At 41.2% G+C, this 18,086-nt stretch overlaps 1 protein-coding gene across 6 annotated transcripts in view; it reads right to left on the bottom strand.

The window, feature by feature from the left end:
• MCC (MCC regulator of WNT signaling pathway) overlaps positions 1-18,086 on the bottom strand; it is a 180,021-nt gene that overhangs the window by 72,364 nt on the left and 89,571 nt on the right. For all 6 annotated transcript variants that reach the window (XM_040089723.2, XM_058424026.1, XM_058424027.1 and 3 more), the window contains 2 exons: positions 13,454-13,596; positions 3,576-3,712 (listed from right to left, as the gene is read on the bottom strand). In XM_040089723.2, coding sequence (XP_039945657.1) covers positions 3,576-3,712; positions 13,454-13,596 — 280 coding nt within the window. The remainder of the gene's footprint in view (positions 1-3,575; positions 3,713-13,453; positions 13,597-18,086) is intronic.

The raw sequence follows: 18,086 nt of genomic DNA, 5'->3' as shown, positions 1-18,086 counted from the left end.
CGATGCCACATGGAGCAAATGGATTGCCCTCATCACTCAGCGCGCCCGCATTGGAAACCCAAATCGCCCTGGGATTTTGGAGATAATTACAAACTGGCCGGAAGGTGAAAACTTTGGTCTCATGGATGAAGAGGAGCAGGAACAAGTAACACGTGCTGAAAAAGCTCCACCATACAACCAACTGCCAGCAGAAAAAACACGCTATGCTCTTTTCACTGACGGTTCCTGCCGCGTCGTAGGGATGAACCAGAAGTGGAAAGCAGCTGTATGGAGCCCCACAAGACAGGTTGCACAAGCCACTGAAGGAGAAGGTGGGTCAAGCCAACTTGCTGAACTCAAAGCTGTTCAACTAGCCCTGGACATTGCTGAAAGAGAGAAGTGGCCAAAGCTCTACCTCTACACTGATTCGTGGATAGTGGCCAATGCTCTGTAGAGTTGGCTAGACAGGTGGAAAAAGGCCAATTGGCAGCGTAGGGGAAAACCAATCTGGGCTGCAGATGAGTGGAAGGACATTGCCACTCGGGTAGAGAAGCTACCTGTCAAAGTCCGTCATGTAGATGCCCATGTCCCCAAGAGTCGGGCTAATAAGGAGCACCGAAACAACGAGCAGGTAGATCAAGCTGCCAAGATAGAGGTGTCAAAGATAGACTTAGACTGGCAACACAAAGGAGAGTTGTTCCTAGCTCGATGAGCCCATGATGCCTCAGGTCACCAGGGTAGAGATGCCACCTATAAGTGAGCACAAGACCGAGGGGTAGATCTAACCATGGACAGTATTTCTCAGGTTATCCATGACTGTGAGACATGTGCTGCCATCAAGCAGGCCAAGCGGGTGAAGCCCCTGTGGTATGGCGGGCGATGGTCCAAGTATAAGCATGGGGAAGCCTGGCAGATTGACTACATCACCCTTCCCCAAACCCGCCAAGGCAAGCGCTATGTGCTGACCATGGTGGAAGCCACCACTGGATGGCTGGAGACCTACCCTGTGCCTCATGCTACTGCCCGGAACACCATCCTGGGCCTTGAAAAGCAAATCCTGTGGAGACATGGTACCCCTGAGAGGATTAAGTCTGACAACGGGACTCATTTCAAGAACAGCCTTATAAACACCTGAGCTAGAGAACATGGCATTGAGTGGGTGTACCATATCCCCTATCATGCGCCAGCAGCCGGGAAAGTTGAACGATGCAATGGCCTGCTTAAAACCACTTTGAAGGCACTGGGTGGGGGGACTTTTAAGAACTGGGAGAATAACTTAGCAAAGGCCACCTAGTTAATGAACACTCGAGGTTCCACCAACCGAGCAGGCCCCGCCCAATCTGAGCCCCTGGGAACAAGAGATGGAGATAAAGTTCCTGTAGTACATATGAGAGGAATGCTGGGAAAAACTGTTTGGATTAATTCTGCCTCCACCAAAGACAATCCCGCTCCTAGGGTTGTTTTTGCTCAGGGACCTGGCTGCACATAGTGGGTGATGCAAAAGGATAGAGAGACCCGCTGCATACCTCAAGGGGACCTTGTTTTTCGGTGAACACTGTGACTGTGTCTGTATTTATATTCACATGTATATATATGTATATTATTTAAAGATTTAAATTCAATATAATATGTTAGTGTAGGAAAAAAAAATTCGGGGCGGATAATGTTGAGGTTTAAGTCTCCTGGAGAATTTTTTCCCCCTCCCAAGTTGCTAGGAGACTAAGTGCTGAGTGCTTAACCTGGACAAAAGAACTGATAACTTAGTTTTGGGGGAGGGAAAAAAGCTCCCGGAGAGAGCGGAGGGTGGGGGGATCTCGCGGTTTTTTCTCTTCTTCTTCCGGGGGGGGAGGACCGAGCGGGCCACAGTTGTTGGAATCCACAGTTAACGAAAGAGTCTAGTCCTGAGAATTCTATCATCTGTTGGAGTATCCAGGAATTCAGAGTTTCTTCGCTATCCTGCTGGATTTTAAGTGAGACCGGGTCCCGCCGCTGCGGCTTCTCCGGCACTGCCACCTCTGCCTGCCGAGAACACCCCCTGCCTGCGGAGGACAGTCCACCGCGCCCGGCTTCCAGCCATCAGCGCCGGAGCTTCCACCGTTTGTCCTCGGGGTTCTTGGTTCTGTTCTACTATTGTTATAATTGCTGTTGTTTTTTGTCTGTCCTGTTATATTTACTAGTAAAGGACTGTTATTCCTTTTACCCATAGCTCTGACTGAAAAGTTTTATTTTTGATTTTCCAAATTATAATAACACAGAGGGAAGGATTTGAATTCCTCATTTCCTAGAGAAGCCTGCCTCTCCTTAGCAGACACCTGTCTTTTCAAACCAAGACATTAAGGAAGAAAAAAATCCGCATATTTGAATCTGTTCAAATAGGAACTTAACAGTAACACTAGATTTTGAAAGTAAAATATTATTTTTTTTATAACTTTAAAAACCTCTATTAAATATTTTGCATTCCCTAGGTCAGACACTTCACAGTCACATTATTACTAATACTGTTGTATCAATGTTTCTAGAAATCATAGACATGAAAGTACAAATGTGCTGTTGCAGGTCTTGCACTTGGTAAATATAGTAGAGAAAACAGGAATAGAAGAATTTTCTGAAGAAAATTCTGGAAATTTGTCACAGTGAGGATTACACCAGAACTCTGCTAGAAGGTTTGCTTCTAGGGAAATGGAGGCTCAGGGAGACCTTACTGCTCTCTGCAACAGAGAGGAGGCTGCAATCAGGTGAGGGTTAGACTTCTTCCGGGTAACAAGTGATCAGACAAGAGCAAACAGCCTCAAGCTGCACCAGGGAAGTTTTAGATTGGATATCAGGAAAAACATGTTAATGGACAGGGTTGTAAAGTATTGGAACAGGCTGCCTAAGGGGTGTGTGGAGTCACTATGCCTGAAAGTGTTCAAAAACTGTGTGGATATGGCACTTGAGGATGTGGTTTAATGGTGAACATGGTGGTGGTGCTGGGGTCATGGTTGGAATCAATGAACTCAGAAATTTTTTCCAGAATTAATGATTCTACAATCAAGGTAGAGTAATTACTTCACATCTAAGTTCACAGTCATGTAGAAGCTTAGCATCAATTTTGATTAACACATCCTACTTTAATTAATTTCCTCACCAAATGCCTGGATTTACATTTCAAAAGCTGTGATATGTCATCGTAGTCAAGATGGCCACAGCACTCAAGAGTGCTTCTTTAAAAACTTCAGGGGGCCTCAAGTATCAGTACCTTGTTACTTAAAAGTTTTTCATGCTCTTTCTACATTGCAGTCCCATGAGCCACTCCACACAGCTCTGGCTCTTTCCCTCCTTCTTTTCTCTTCTTTCTGCATTTCTAGCTCACTGCTTCCCATCCCTTCCTCCTCACAGCATGGCCAGCAGATACCAACTGACTGACCACTTGACCAACTAACTCACTCTTTTATCACGCATAGCTGTGAGGGCAAGGCTGTTCCCACTCTTTGGTAATTAACACAGCTGCAATGTATCAGGGGCAAGAGTGCCTTCAGCACTGTCTCTATCTGTTCTCCCACAATGACATCTTTCTGCTGTGGGAAGCCATCACGTCTGCTAAGAACACAACTCACCCACATCTGCAGTGACCATGGTGGACTGGTTCTCTGGCACTGAGAAAGAGTTCTGGTCCATGCTGTGTGAGTCTTTGTTAACCTCCTGCTGGCTTTGGCTCAGCTCCGACCGCAGCTCTGAGCACTCATCCTCCTCCCTGGCAGAGAGAGGAAAGGCAGAAATGAAATCCTATGAGGAAAGGTCCATCACTCATTTCAAAGCTGTAAGCTGAGTCACAGGATTCAATTCACACAAGTGTTTTGTCCAGTCAGCAGAGATGAATTTAAACCCTTCACTGGAAAGTCACTGTGCCATGCCCGTAACACTCACTTGGAGCAGTCAGTGCCTGGTTTCCATCTCTTTATTCCCAACTCCATTATTTCTCCTGGCCAATGGAAAAGGAAGTAATGAGTGGAACTGAGTGCTATCAAGGATGTGTGCAAGGACATAGACTGCTCTGCAGTGACTCCCCAGGTGGTAATTCACACAAATCAGCACAAGTGGCTTTGATCTCAAACTGAATTAGAAGAATGATAGATATTTTGTGATAAAATTGTGTTCTATATGTTATAAACTATAACCTGTATAACAAGCAGAGGGTGTCCACCAAGATGTGAAAACCCTCCTGTTTGCCAAGACTGATTTGCAATTGTAGAGACTCCAGACAATAGCAGGGCGAAGCCCAGATTAGCAACCAAAAGAAATGGCCAAGCCGGAGATGTCCCATCCATCAAGGAAGAGCCACCTGCCTCCTTCGGTGATTAACACATGATATCAATCTAGAACAGGAGGACTCAGAAATATCACCATCAGCATCCGAATGCCGATTTCCCAGAACCCCATTCAGGCGTCCAGCTCTACCGGGAAGAAGCATTCAGGACCAAGAGGCCAGAGAAAGAAAACACATGAATATGTATTTCAAATACGAACTAACAATAAAACTGCCTCAGGGGAGGAAATCTCTATAAAACCTGACCACTAGATCTAGGCAATCGTGAACAGGGGAGAACTGGTTCATTCGTGACTGTCTCTACGTTCACCCAACTTCGATAACCCGGGATTGAAGCTGTCTCTTTAATTGTGGCTATTTCAGACTGTTATTATTTTTAAAATGGCAAAACAAAATTCCTTTATATTAAATTGCTACTGATTTCTCCATAACAGTAGTAACTGGTTTTGGACTCTTTCTCAGTTCAAGGATGTCCCCATCTTGTGTGCAAAGCATGCACATGCATGTACCTGCATATGTGAATCAAAATGCTCTTGGTGACTCGATGGTTTTTCACCTTCTTTTCCCGAGAGAGAGGAACAGATAAGCAAGCATTGCAATGGACTGCTGGAGTTAGTGGAAAAGGAAAAGCCTCAATTACCTAGGTTTTAACTATTTGTCAAGCTGGTGTCAATTCAACTAAAAAAACTGAGGACACAGAACACTTAGCTAAAACTAATGAGCTAAAAAATTTAGGGCTTTTCTCTCCTGTCTCCACTCAAAGAGTTCAAGCACTGGGAAAGAAGTCAAGTAAATGAATACTAGCTGTGAAAAGTGCATATTATATGGCTCTACACAAGATATTTACTATATGTGTTGTGTTGTGTTAATTGTTGGTGTTGTATTAATATTTTGATAGTATAGTAAATGAAGTTTTGTGGTTAAAATATAGTTTTTATGTACCAACCACAGGAAATCGTAAATCTTTCAGAGAAAAAAAAGAATTTCCTACTGCCTTATCAGAAGAAACCAATTCCTCCTGCCTCTCTCAGCCTTGAGAATGCCACAGAGATTAAAAGAAAAAAAGTGATACTAACCAGAGACGGTTCTTTGTTTAGATAGAGTTTATGCATCATGTATGTCATAAATAAGATAGACCAAATTAGATAAATCAAAATTTAGAATTTTATTGAGAGACAAAATGACAGTCTCGGACAGCCACAATTAAAAGGATAGCGTCAAGCCCAGGGTCACCGCTGGGTGAACACTTGATAACATACTCTGTCAGTCTGTTATCCCCCAAGTTCACATTTTCGGTTTGCAGCAGTATCTTTTTATACACTGGATCGCGGAGAGAGACTCGGGATTTTGACGGTCCTTCCTCCGAGGCATCTTCATTAATCATGCAGGTCTCGGTTCCAAGAGTCTGATTAGATCGGCGGAGGAGGACAATACTGTTTATGGTTGGGTCCAGGTGTGGTGTGGAGATGTTAATTTCTGGCGGAGACGATTTAGATATCGATCTAAGGTAATCATCTGGTTCTCCGGGCTATCATCTCCGTTTTCCGTTGCCTTTTGTTCCCTTTCAAGGATTCCCGGCAGCGGCATTTTCTTGTTCCTCTTTCTGGTAATTCCAATCATGTTTTCCTCGTGTCCCTTCCATGCCTTTTCGGGCTAGAGAAATTCCTTTATTTTGTTAAGCCACCTTCCCCTGAGTTAATTCACAATATGCTGGTTTGAACAAAACTTAACTTATAACATGCTAGTTTATACAAAACTTATATTTATATGGCTTGTATTACATTTTATATCCTATTAACACGAATTAACTTTAGAACATATATCACAATGTATGATATATATGAATATTCAACAGGCTATTGCTTTTAAGGAATGGTCCTTTGTTAGCAGAGGTCCTTCTTCGGAGCTTTTTTTTGCTCGAAGAGGCACCCAGGCGTCTGTAACTTTGTTTTTTATTGTCTCATATTGTCCTAACTCTAAAATTGTTCAATTTTTTAACTCTAATTCTATTTTTTTATAACCATCTCATTTACTATTAAACTTTTAAAATTTTAAAACAAGTGATTGGCGTTTTTCACACTAGTTTTGCTTGAGAACATTTGTAAACTTTTTTCTTTTAATCCATCTGCTGATTTGATTCAGATTTTTTTTTACTTTCATAGTGACAGTTTTTAAACACTGAAAAAACACCGGCTTATCCAGGTGCAAGGCCCGTCTGATACAAAACAGACAGGCATCATTTTGTTGCACATGAGATCACATGCAGAGCTTAATTTTGCTGAAGATTCAGCATAAAAGTGTGAGAATGGAACTGTCTGGCTTTGGAAATAATGAGAAACAGCTAAGACCTATCTGAGGATCTGCATCTGGGAAGGGTATATGTAATGTTAGGTCTGTTGTGTGTGTACTACACCATGATGAGTGTTTCTCGCAGGATTCAGCCTGGAGGTGGGTCTCGACTTGTCAGGCAAAACAGCAAACAAGATGGCCCATACATACAGATAGCAGTGACAGAAGCGAAGTCGGCTCTCAAAGCTGCAGAGGTGACAACCTCTATAAAACTCGAAAAAGGACTTCCAACTTGCTTGCAAAGCAGGGTTTCCCAAGATACTGAGCTGTAATTTCTACCATACTCTTCTGGCCTTTACGTTTGCTTCAGTGCAAAGAAAGTGTGACTTCAGCAGAAGCACCTAGTGACTGGTATTACTAAACAAAATGCAGGCCAGATGGTTAACACTGAGATTTACATCAAAGAAAGGTCTTGGAGGTACCACACAATACTTGTTCAAGACAGTGTTAGAACCTAATCATGAATAGCAGGAGTTAATGAAAACACGTAAGCATCGGTTAATGTTTCATAAACCAGTTTGTTATTAGCCACAAAAAATGCCACTAGTAATTAGCTTTAGACAAAACATTTACCAAGCACTCAAACAGTTGCAGTTTTTCACCTGAAGGTAACTGATTTTTTTTCATTTATGAAACAATCAGTCCTACATTTTAAAAACTGAATTACCTCTACAAATGGATAAAAAGCTCTACTGGCCCTAAAGCAACGGCACACATTTCTCACCACTCTTCTTTGGGGTCTTCTTGCACAGATTTTTCTGTTCAAAACACAACACAACCTCATCTAGCTAGCGCTAGCTCTGGGTTTTTCAGTTTAAATGTCTCTCAGTATCTTGGGACAGTGAAAAGTATCTCATGTGGTAGGGCTTTCGCCCTTCTGATAACTCAAGTCACAAGTCCGTTTCTAAATGAACTACTGCTTTTAAAAGCTGACCAGAAAGATCAGAAATCCATTTCTGATAAAGTGGCAGCAAGGTCCATCAGTCCCTCCACCAGCAGAGAGCAGACTGGAAACAAGACTGAGGGCAAGAAAAGGAAGAATTTGAGGGCAGTGATACATCACAAATATAAATTCTACCTTTGAAACTGATGCTGGCAGTAACAAAAGATACTGTTTGAAACTTTCCTTTCCCCAAAACAGAGTAGAGTCTTCCAGTCGCACTGGAAATGCAAGGTGCTCAACAACTGACAATAACCAGTCATTGGACTCCTGCCACTTCACCCAGAAGGTGGAGGCATTACAACTTCCTTATTGCTGCCATCAGCAACAGCCTGGTTGTAAAAAGCAGGTATTTGTTCTGTTATGGGTCCTGATGGTTGAACTTGCTAGAATGTCATGGTAAGCTGGGGACAATTAAGACCAGATCAAGCCATTCTAGACACAGAAGATGGGAGGATTGGAGAAAAAAACCCGTGGTTTTCGGTTACTTCTCCACCAACTGCTGTGATATGTGACCTAAAGTTAATTTGTGTTCGGTCCTGTGATATGTAATATAAAGTTAATTTGCGTTCGGTCTGAATTAAGCTCTGTAAAATATGAAGTGTTATTTGGGGTTTAAAAATTGAACTGTGAGAGGGGGACACGAGGGTTGAGAGACAGGGAGGGTCTCTGCCAGCAAGGCCTCAGGACAACCGTTCACTCAGTGAATAGAAGAGATGATTAGATAAAACATGTCTCCCCCGGAGATGGACCTGCTAACGAACTCAGCGATCAATACCAGATGGATATCTTATCTGTTCCGGCCAAGTTTACCATTTCTAAACACTACTCCGGAGCAAGCAATCACGACATTGTTTTACCTCAAGAACCTATTCAACCGACCAGAGACATGGACATGAATACCTGATGAAGCAGGGAAAGACTGGAGCACTTCGGTCGCTCTCCACTCTCAGCGGAGGACTGTATAAAAACCAGCGGCTCAGGACACACTTTGTGAACAGGGGAGATTCGGAGCGATAGAGTCCGTTTCTGGGTTCAGCCAGTGCCGAAACCTGGGGTTCAACGCTGTTCCTTTTAATTGTGGCTGTTAGAGACTGAATTTAAGTCTCAAAATAAAATTCTATATTTTGATTTACGAAATTGGGCTTGATCATTTATTACAACTGCTTTCTTCATTTCTTCATTCAGGTGCAACCAAGGACCAGTGCTGCACAGACACTCAGAAAAACTTGTTCAAACATTGAGCAAAATAGCACATTTTTCAGCATTCGTACACACCATGTAACACTGGCAAGGTGCATGTTCTCTTCATGGCTGCCAAGTCCATAGCTTTGTACTACTGGTGCCAGCAGTTTTTCAACCATAAATTTTCTTAAATAACTATTTTTAAAACCCTCTAATACCCTCAGGTAGAAAATAGTAAAGGTATATGTGCACAAAGATTGATTGCACTCTGTGTACAAATACTTGAGGCCCCTCTGAACTAGTTCATTGCAAACAAATAGCGACATGCTTGAAACAGCATGGAAATTAATCACTGAGGGCAGGTGGAGCTGGGCTGAAGCAGCTGTGTGCTGAAGCCAAGATTATCACACCCACACTGTCCTTTGAACTGATTTCAGTATGTGCTAGCTTCCACTTAGCACGTATTTAGAAGATAGAATGAGACCTGCAGGTGACTGTGTAAATGTGACTCTAAGTGCTGTGTGTTACTTCTTGAGATGCTGTAGTCTCTTTGCTACCCCTCTTCTTCATTAACTTCCAATATTTTCTAAATGTATATCAGATTAAAAGTTGTAAGTCTGAACAAATGATTTTACAGTAATGGGTAATAAGTTTCTTGACAACTACTTCAAGTAATTCCTAGAAGACATCAACATCAGAGTATATTTCTGTCTAGTACTGTTATAGTTGCTAGCTGTTTTTAGAGTTGCAGAGATGTACCCAAACAGCCACTGGTTTAGAACTAAAAGCAGTTAGATACCTCTCTTTTCCTTTTCTTGCACCTCAATTTGACATCTAAAAAAACCTGTCAGTCACATGCCGAAGTCACAGTTGATTTGGACAGCCAAAGAAATGATTAAGAAAAAAAGAGTCAAATTTGAATGAATCTAAAGCAGTACTAAAACCTTCTGAAATCAGAAATTTTCACCTTATATGTAGATATCATGACATTTTAGTACTCTGCTGTATAATTTCAAAATCCTTTTCATGCTTTGGAGTCACTGGGTGTGCCCTTTGTGTCCAAGTATTTACAATATGACTCTAACTGGAAAGATCCATTTGATTTGTTTTCCTGTCTTCTAGGCTGCATGCACTTTGAGAGAAAATTGCATGCACCTTGCCAAAGGACAGAGATCCTTGGCAACTGTCTTGGTTTGAAAGACAGGTATCTGCTAGGGAGGGGTGAGGCCTTTCTAGGAATGGAGAATTCCAATCCCCACCCTCCAAGTTAATATAATTTAGAAAATTAAAGGGGCTTTTCAGGCAGGGCTATGGGGAAAGGAATAGCAGTCCCTCACTAGAAAGTATAACAAGGCAAACAAACAACAACTACAGCATTAACAATAAACAGAACCAGGAATCTCGAGAGGCTTTGTTTCACAAAGTCCGGGGCAGTCTGATCTCTTGGGACTCTGAGAGCACCATGCTGGAATGGCAGAAACTCCTGTGTTGGTGGCTGGAACAGCAGGATGCCCCTGGCAGACAGGGGGGTGCAGCTGGCCCAGATCCAGCAAGGTAGGCAGAGGAGCTCAGAATTCCAGGACACACAAACAGATGATGGTAGATTTCCCAAGACCAGACTTTCTGTTGACACTGGACTCCTCCCGCAGCAAGCAGCAGCCTGGCTGTCCTCTCCAATGCCCAGAGCAAGAAGAGCACCCAGCTCCCCCAGTCCTGTCCTTTTCCTGCCCCAAAACTCTGTGGTCATCCCCCTCCCAACTTTTGGCCACCTCCTTTGCGTTGGTCAAGCACCATCTAAGCACTAGTACTCAGTCTCTTAGCAGCTTATGGGGAAAAATTCTATAAGATAAAATGGAACAAACCTAACCTCCAACAGCAACAGAGGCTCATCTACTAGTATGTGAGTATTTGAGTATTGAGACTCACTTTTTTCACCTTTATGTCTCTTTTTGGAGGGGGGATTCTAAACCAGCTGGGCTGTCCGAAGCGCCAGCAGTAGGAAGATGAGACAATTGCAAACGAATGCTGGTTTGCTACCCCAAGCATGGCAAATTCATTTTCCTCAGGGAATTCTGGAAGAATGCAGAGCAAGAGCAGCAGCTGAATTCATGAGGCCACACACAGGGACCAAAGAAATGGCTAGCAAACCTAGGAAAATCCTGTAAACTTCTAAAAATATCCCTCTAAGATTACTGCTACTGATATCAGCATATCAGACACACCTGGAAAGAGGCACATGCATTGACATGTGACTTAAGCTCTCTCCTTGGCTGGAAAAGCTGTGGCTGCTCCACTCCTGGAGCGTCCAAGGCCGAGCCAGATAGGGACCAGAGCCACCTGGTCTTGGGGAAAATGTCCCTGCCCATGGCAGGAGATTGGAACTAGATGGTCTTTAAAGTCCCTTCCAATCCAAACCACTCCATGATTCTAGAGCTGGCATTACTAAACTACATGAGCAAAAGCCATTACTCTTCTAAACCCCGGCATTGCAAAGGCAAAAAAACCCCAAGACACACCAAGAAAGAGACATAAAAGTTCTCATAATGGAGAATATTAACCAGCTTACACAGCATGCCAACACCCCTCCTCAAGTTGTTGCAACACCTTATTCAGATTTAAACATGGTGTCTCCTGACTTTCTGTCCTACATTCTGAGGGTACTGCTGACATTCAAATAAACATAATACAACTTAATTTTTTATTTAGAGGATAGTCAAATACCCCCCATGAAGCACTGGTTTCTTCTAATTATTTCCAAAATATTTTTGGGTTTAGGAACTAAAAAGAATGTCATAGAGTAGAGGTACGTGACACTACATGTTAGTTCATTTTTATAATCTAAAATAGGTATGTGAAAAAACTCAAGAGTCACTGTGTCAGCATTGGGGAAACACTAATCTGTTATGCAAGTAATGTAAACTCTGCTTCCAGAAAAACAGCCCAAATTTTGTGACAGCACAAGTAAAGCCTCTGCTCAATACCACCTGCAGGCTTCAAAGAGACAAAACTAAAATCCTTCTGGTTTAGAGGAAAGTGAAACTGTTGAGGCCCCAGCAGAGCTGTGCTCCCAGAACAGGACTGTTCTGTTCCAGCTCCCGGACTTAAGAGTCCCCAGGGCCAAGGATGGAGTGATTTGAGTCACATGTGTTCCAGCAAGGACAGCTACTGCACCACCCTTGCTCTGTGGGATGCATGGACAGCTTCTCAAGAATATCACGTGGATCCCAGAGTGGATTTAGAGAAAGCCACAGCAGGAGGTATCAGTTTTCCTTCCTTCAGTTGGCTTTACAAACTGTGTGGAATCCCTTCAGTTTCCATTTTCAGGAGGAATATTACACCTCCATTGCCCAGACACCAAATTATTGGCCTGCCAAAGAAAATAAGCTACTTCCATCATTAAAGGAAACAAAAAGAACCACTAACTTAAAAAACAGTTTTTGTTCTTACTAATAAAATCAAAACAAAAGTTTTCCTACTCAAACAAAAAAATCAGTGTAGCTCTCATGCTTTCTCAGATTTTGCTTTTCAACTAGTCTTCTCAAAAGACAAATGGAAAGTTTATCTGCAGAGGTATCAAGCATAAATGAAAAAGGGAGTCATGGGGATTTTTTTCAGAGAAGTACTACCAGCATAGAAAATATCTGAAAAATCTCACCTTGGCCATTGCTAGTTATGATCATCTCATAGGCAACAGTATTTATGTTCTTAAATAAAATAAACATGTGATTCTAACACTGCTTTAGTAGTGGTGAATATGTATGTGATGATATTCCCTCTTATTTATAGTACACCAAACATTCTTTTTTTTGTGTACTAACATTTTCATGAAAGATTAAGTGAGTAGTTTTAACAACATTGCCTTGTGCTAGCAGAAGTATTCACAAGGAAGAAGAAATAAAGCAATTACCAAAAAAAAGGTGCAGCTAATAAGTAAAGGAAAACTGGTAATTGGCTACATGGCTAGAGCACCATGTCAACATTACCCACAAATGCATCAAATATAATTCAATGTTCTCTAGAAAATCTACAGATTCTGGCATATAGTTGCATCTTTAGTAGATAAACTTTAGGAAGCTCCTACACTACAGTCCAACTTTTCTACACTGAAAATAATATGTAAAAACAGGTGAGGAAAAATGTTTCCATGTAGTCAAACGTAAAGTTTATTTTAACACAGCAACAACCTAGGGTAATACTGCAAGTTTTGCTGCTGCAGAGCCAGGTAGCAACACGATTTGTACAACTGTGTTTTGTCAAAAAAGCCAGCACAAACAGGCAAAACCTACTGAAATCTATTTGAACCATGTCTCTCCCACAACTGATTTCACTTAGGCAATCTACAGGAGGCTGCAAAATAAAGTTAAAAGCAGAGGTTAGGGTCAGATATCTTCACCTTCCTTTACAATGCTATCACTTATGTGGCACCCTGGCACATTAGAAAAAGGAGTATTTAGATGCCACACTGCATGTTTTGCAGTGCTTGTCAGGTTTCGCAAAGTGTGGGTTTGCCAGAGAGAAGGCAGCACTTCTTGGGTGCTTGGGATGATACCCTGCAGAACACACACCTTGATTATGGGCAACTATTCAGTACCCATCATGACAAGCCTGAAAGTCATCATCATATTAGAGTATAACTCACACCATATCTTGCACCAGTCTTTCCTTGGCCCAGAATTCCCAGGAAGTTGCTGTACCTTATGGTTGCTCCCTGCAGCCGACTGATTTTCTTGTTGAGCTCAGCAATGATGCCATGCAGGTCCGTGATCCGCTCCTCATAGTGCAGTGTTGTTCGTTCCTGCACATCCTCTTGCTCTCTCATCAGGTGGGACTGCTCACACTGCAGCAGAGAAGCAAGGAAACAGAAAGGGTGTTATGGACCACTGCAGGGAAAATCAGGTACAAGGCAGGAGGGCACAGCACTACAGTTTTCCTACTCATCAAATGCCTCCAGCAAAAGAAAAGGCCAAAGGACAAAACATTGACAGGTACATACAGGGAGGTAGTAACAATATTCGAAGTACTGACAGACTATGCAGTGTACTTTTATTATTTGTTTTTTTACTAAAGAGTGGCTGCCATTTCGGCTTGAAAAATCCCCCACTATTTGCAATTTAAAATAGCTATAAATACATCATCTTTGAATCCTAGGATCTTCCCAATGTGGTCTGAATTAGAAAAAATAGTATGGCAGAAACCACATTATTATAAAGCAATCACATTTTGAGGTTATAACTTCCTCTCTAGTGTATTTGTTTTTACTAATATTTGTAAGTAACAGAGCATATTTTTATTATGTTCGTACTCTCCAACCAAATGCTTATGATTTAAATTATAAAGAGCTACGTGACTGCTTGTTTTCTATACATATCACAAAATCCTCCCTTTTCCTTCCCACCATATTTTAAACGTAGCCTCTCTGACTTACTCTTCAGGCCAGCATATGCTGTATTTCAATTACAGTAATACATTACAAGCCACTGCAATTACAAGTCAGCACCGTGTGCTGACTGAAGTTTCGCTTGGTAGTGGCTGGCAAGAGTTTGATTTCTAACATTTTGCTTCTGACCCCCCTCAGTCAAGCCTTCTTGCATTCACACAACACTGAGTACTATGCAGTCAAAAAAACCCCTCACAAGCACTTAACAGTATAAAACCCACACAACTTAATTGAAGAGCTGCAATGTAAAATCCTAGCTTTTCTAAGGGCCAAACTTGATTGTAATATTGGAGGTCCTCCAAAATGGCTAATTCAAACCCTTTTTTTTTTTTTTTTTTCCCCAAATCAAGTAAACAATCTGTACCACCTAATTCTCTAAACCCTTTGTACTACAAATAATAATAATATACCCAAAGTAGTAGATGTGCCAGAATTTTCGTAATTTGCTCCCATATTTTTTGGCCACTTACACTCACAGCTTGAGAATATCATCTACATAAAAGACTTCTTGAAAATTAAAATTTACAATAAGCTTCAATCACATTTTTATTTTGAACGTTAAATAAATTTATTCCACAATTTTTAACTTCCATGAATATGCACAGCTAAAGTAGCCCAGATATTAGAGTATCCTTCCACAGACTACAACAAAATAGTTTTTACCTTCAGCTGTAGTAAAAAAATCACTTCCACCTACACTAAGAGAAATAGATCATATAATCACACTTCAAAGGAGAGGACTGATGATGAGAGGACATCAGAAGACTGATGAAGTTCACCTGGCTTATGAAATTACATGGTGGCAACGGCTGTGCACGTACATTACAATGACTCCTCATTGTAGGATGATTCTACAGCTTATTTCTCACATTTCCACATCTTAAAATTTTATCTTTCTGAAGAACTACTACAGCTTTCAAAGTGCAGAAACAACAGAGAAAATATTTCACGAAGTCTTTATAGCAGATTTAGAGGCAATAAAGAGTTGCTTCTTCAGCCTTTCTAAACCTGAATTTCCTCTGACACACATATATGCCCACAAACGCTACCCCAGCATTATCCAGATCAATCTGTTATGCGCACTGGTGGGGTTTTTAGCTTTTAAACCAAAGGGATGTTTCAGATAGAGTGTATAATAATTGTTTCCAGACAACAAATAAAACCACTATCACAACAATTTTTGTCTTTCTAAGCTATGCACTGAAAAGCAGAATTTGTTCATCTTGACTGAAGATACATGGACATTTGCTAATGGGTTTCAGCCACATTACAACTTGACTTCTGTTTTCTCCAGCCATTACTCAGTCACCATTTTTCAGGATAACATCATTTGATGACAGATGTACTTTGTGAACAACCAGCTGACAATATATGACAATAGCTTCACATCTGATATTTTGTTACAGTGCATTAATTGGGTTTTTATTGTGTTTCATTTTTATACTGGATTTTGTCTACTGTATCCCCTGTTCCCCTTGGAAACTGTATCACATGATTTGTCCATGCTCGGCCTCGCCCATCTCCCACAATGGAATGTAACCCAACTTTGTTCCACTCCCACCTTATCCCTGATTGGGTAGTAGCTTGTCCCTGCATCTAGGCCCGTCCCCCCTGGGAAAAAGCTCTGGGACGGCTGGGGGCTCTGTCTCTCTGGGACCAGATGGGGACGGGGAAAGAGCTCTGTACTGAGCTCAGACTGGCGGAGGCAGGACCCCAGAATAAAGCAGTGACCCCCCCCTGGACAGAGAGCAGGCTCTGTACCTTTTGCCTTTGATGGTCGTCTGGGTCTCTCTAAAGAACAACCACAGTATTTCAAAAAAGCTCTTGAATTATCTTAGGTAAAAGCAACTAGGAAAGGCCAAAAGGAAACCTCTGTAAAAAACAGGCCATGATACTAAGGATTGCTCTGTCTTGGAGGCAGGGAACCTCTCCTAGGTTCTGGTCAGTTATTACAAGATTCAAGGGAAAATGGCAAAAGCATCCAAGCCATGGAAACAAGGTTCAATATGAATCCCAAAATGCTGCAGTGGAAAATTCTTCTGTTATTTAGGGTTGCTCTTTATTATGGAACACTCATCTGAAAACTTAACAAGGAAAATAAACAAATGCATGTTTTTCTACCTACTGCTAAAGGTTTTCTCTGGTATACTGTGGCTGCTCACCATCCTCCTTAGTTTCTTAAAGCTTTGAGTTTCAGAAAAGCAATCTGTCACCCATCCCCACTTCTTTCCAAGGTGTAAATACTCAGCTCTTAAAATTTATTTACATGTCAGTCACACAATACCCTTATACCCTTTTCCTCATCTCTCTTCCAGACTCATATTTAAGAGCTCCAGCCTCCAAATCCTTAAGAGGTCTAATTCTCTGAGAAAGCAAATACAGAGATAACTCACTGAGAGGCTGCAAAAGATAAGCAATTAATTGTTGGGGTCAGAAGAGAAGTTGTTAGTACAGTTCTCAATATAAGTTGAGAACTCTTGGTTGTTTTTTGGTACAGATTAAAAAGGTTATTTCATTTACAATAAAAACTAACATTCTGATCTCTTGATGCTGGGAAACAACAACAGCAAGAAGTGTATGAGGGAGAAGGATGATAAGAGAAAACATTTTAATTCAAGCTTACTGCCTGAAAAAGGGATTTATTGCCTATTAATGTACACAAATTCCTAGTGAAAGAAACACTAACAGTGTGTTAAATTATGTTAATCTTTATATTAAATTTGCAGTGTTCAATCAGAGGGCAAAAAACTCCCAAAAAACTATTACTAGCAGTGCTCATTGAGAGATGCCCCAGGCCCTGCAGAGACAGACACTGGATGTGCTGTTGTTCACCAATAATACAAGTCATCACCTGAACAAGCCACAGCGATATAAACCTAACAGGATTTCAGAAGCTAAAAATCTTTGTTCAACTAATACAGTGTTTTTTAATTTGAGAGGAATGGCAGATTTAACAGTTGCAATCCATGGATCTAAAATTAACTATTAAAAACATGTCTATACTGCTAATCTTCAATCACAAAAACATGCATGGACAGAATTAATTGTTCTGTAGTATGTACTGTGCACACTTAATGTAGAAGATAAATACAAGCACACAGAATTATTCCTGTCAGATAAGGACATGACACAACAGAACAAATAATTTCAATGTTCATCTGAACACCATGCATTTCTATTTCAAGTTTCTCTATTAAATGAGAAACTGAAGCCTTCCTGTGAAGTTCATGTGCTCTTACATGTCTACAGAGAATGTTGCTTCTGTTCTTATATGTCTACAGAGTGTTGGTTTTATTCTTATACTGAAATTCTGCTGCTCCTCCCTATATTCTGAATAACCAAGAGGATGGCAAAGAATTATTACTGCAGTAATGAAACTTACTGCTGTGACACAGAATCCAGAACAATAGAGCACATTCTTTGTGTAGCGCTATTATAAAAATCCGAAATAACAATGACTAAGCACAAAGAAGGAGACAGCAGGACAACCTTGTCAAAGGAGAGGAAATTTTAAGGAAAATATAGTAAGTGAATTATCTGTTCTTGCACTACTTGCTGAAACATTCAGCATGTTATTAAATCCCATGCTCAATCATAGAACTGCAGAACTCAATGTCACAGGATGTTGGAAATGCCAAGAATGTAGATGGATAAGAAAGAAGATTATATAATTCCATGGAGAATAGGACTATAGAGGACTATAAAATGTGATGTGGCCTCCTGTTCACAGATGTTGGCAGAAAGGTGGGAGGTATGAAGAAGAACAATTCTCTATGTGCATTTTTTATGCTCTCCCTTCAGACTCCCACTGTTTATCACTATGAAAGCCAGAAGAGTGTTCCATACAGAGGCAGTAGAAAGCACTATAATTCTCATCATCACAGAAAGAC

This window comes from Hirundo rustica, chromosome Z, assembly GCF_015227805.2.
Source record: "Hirundo rustica isolate bHirRus1 chromosome Z, bHirRus1.pri.v3, whole genome shotgun sequence".
NCBI classification, from domain to species: Eukaryota; Metazoa; Chordata; class Aves; order Passeriformes; family Hirundinidae; genus Hirundo; species Hirundo rustica.
The sequence above is the reverse complement of the archived record's forward strand: the minus strand, read 5'-3'. Positions and strand labels throughout refer to the sequence as shown.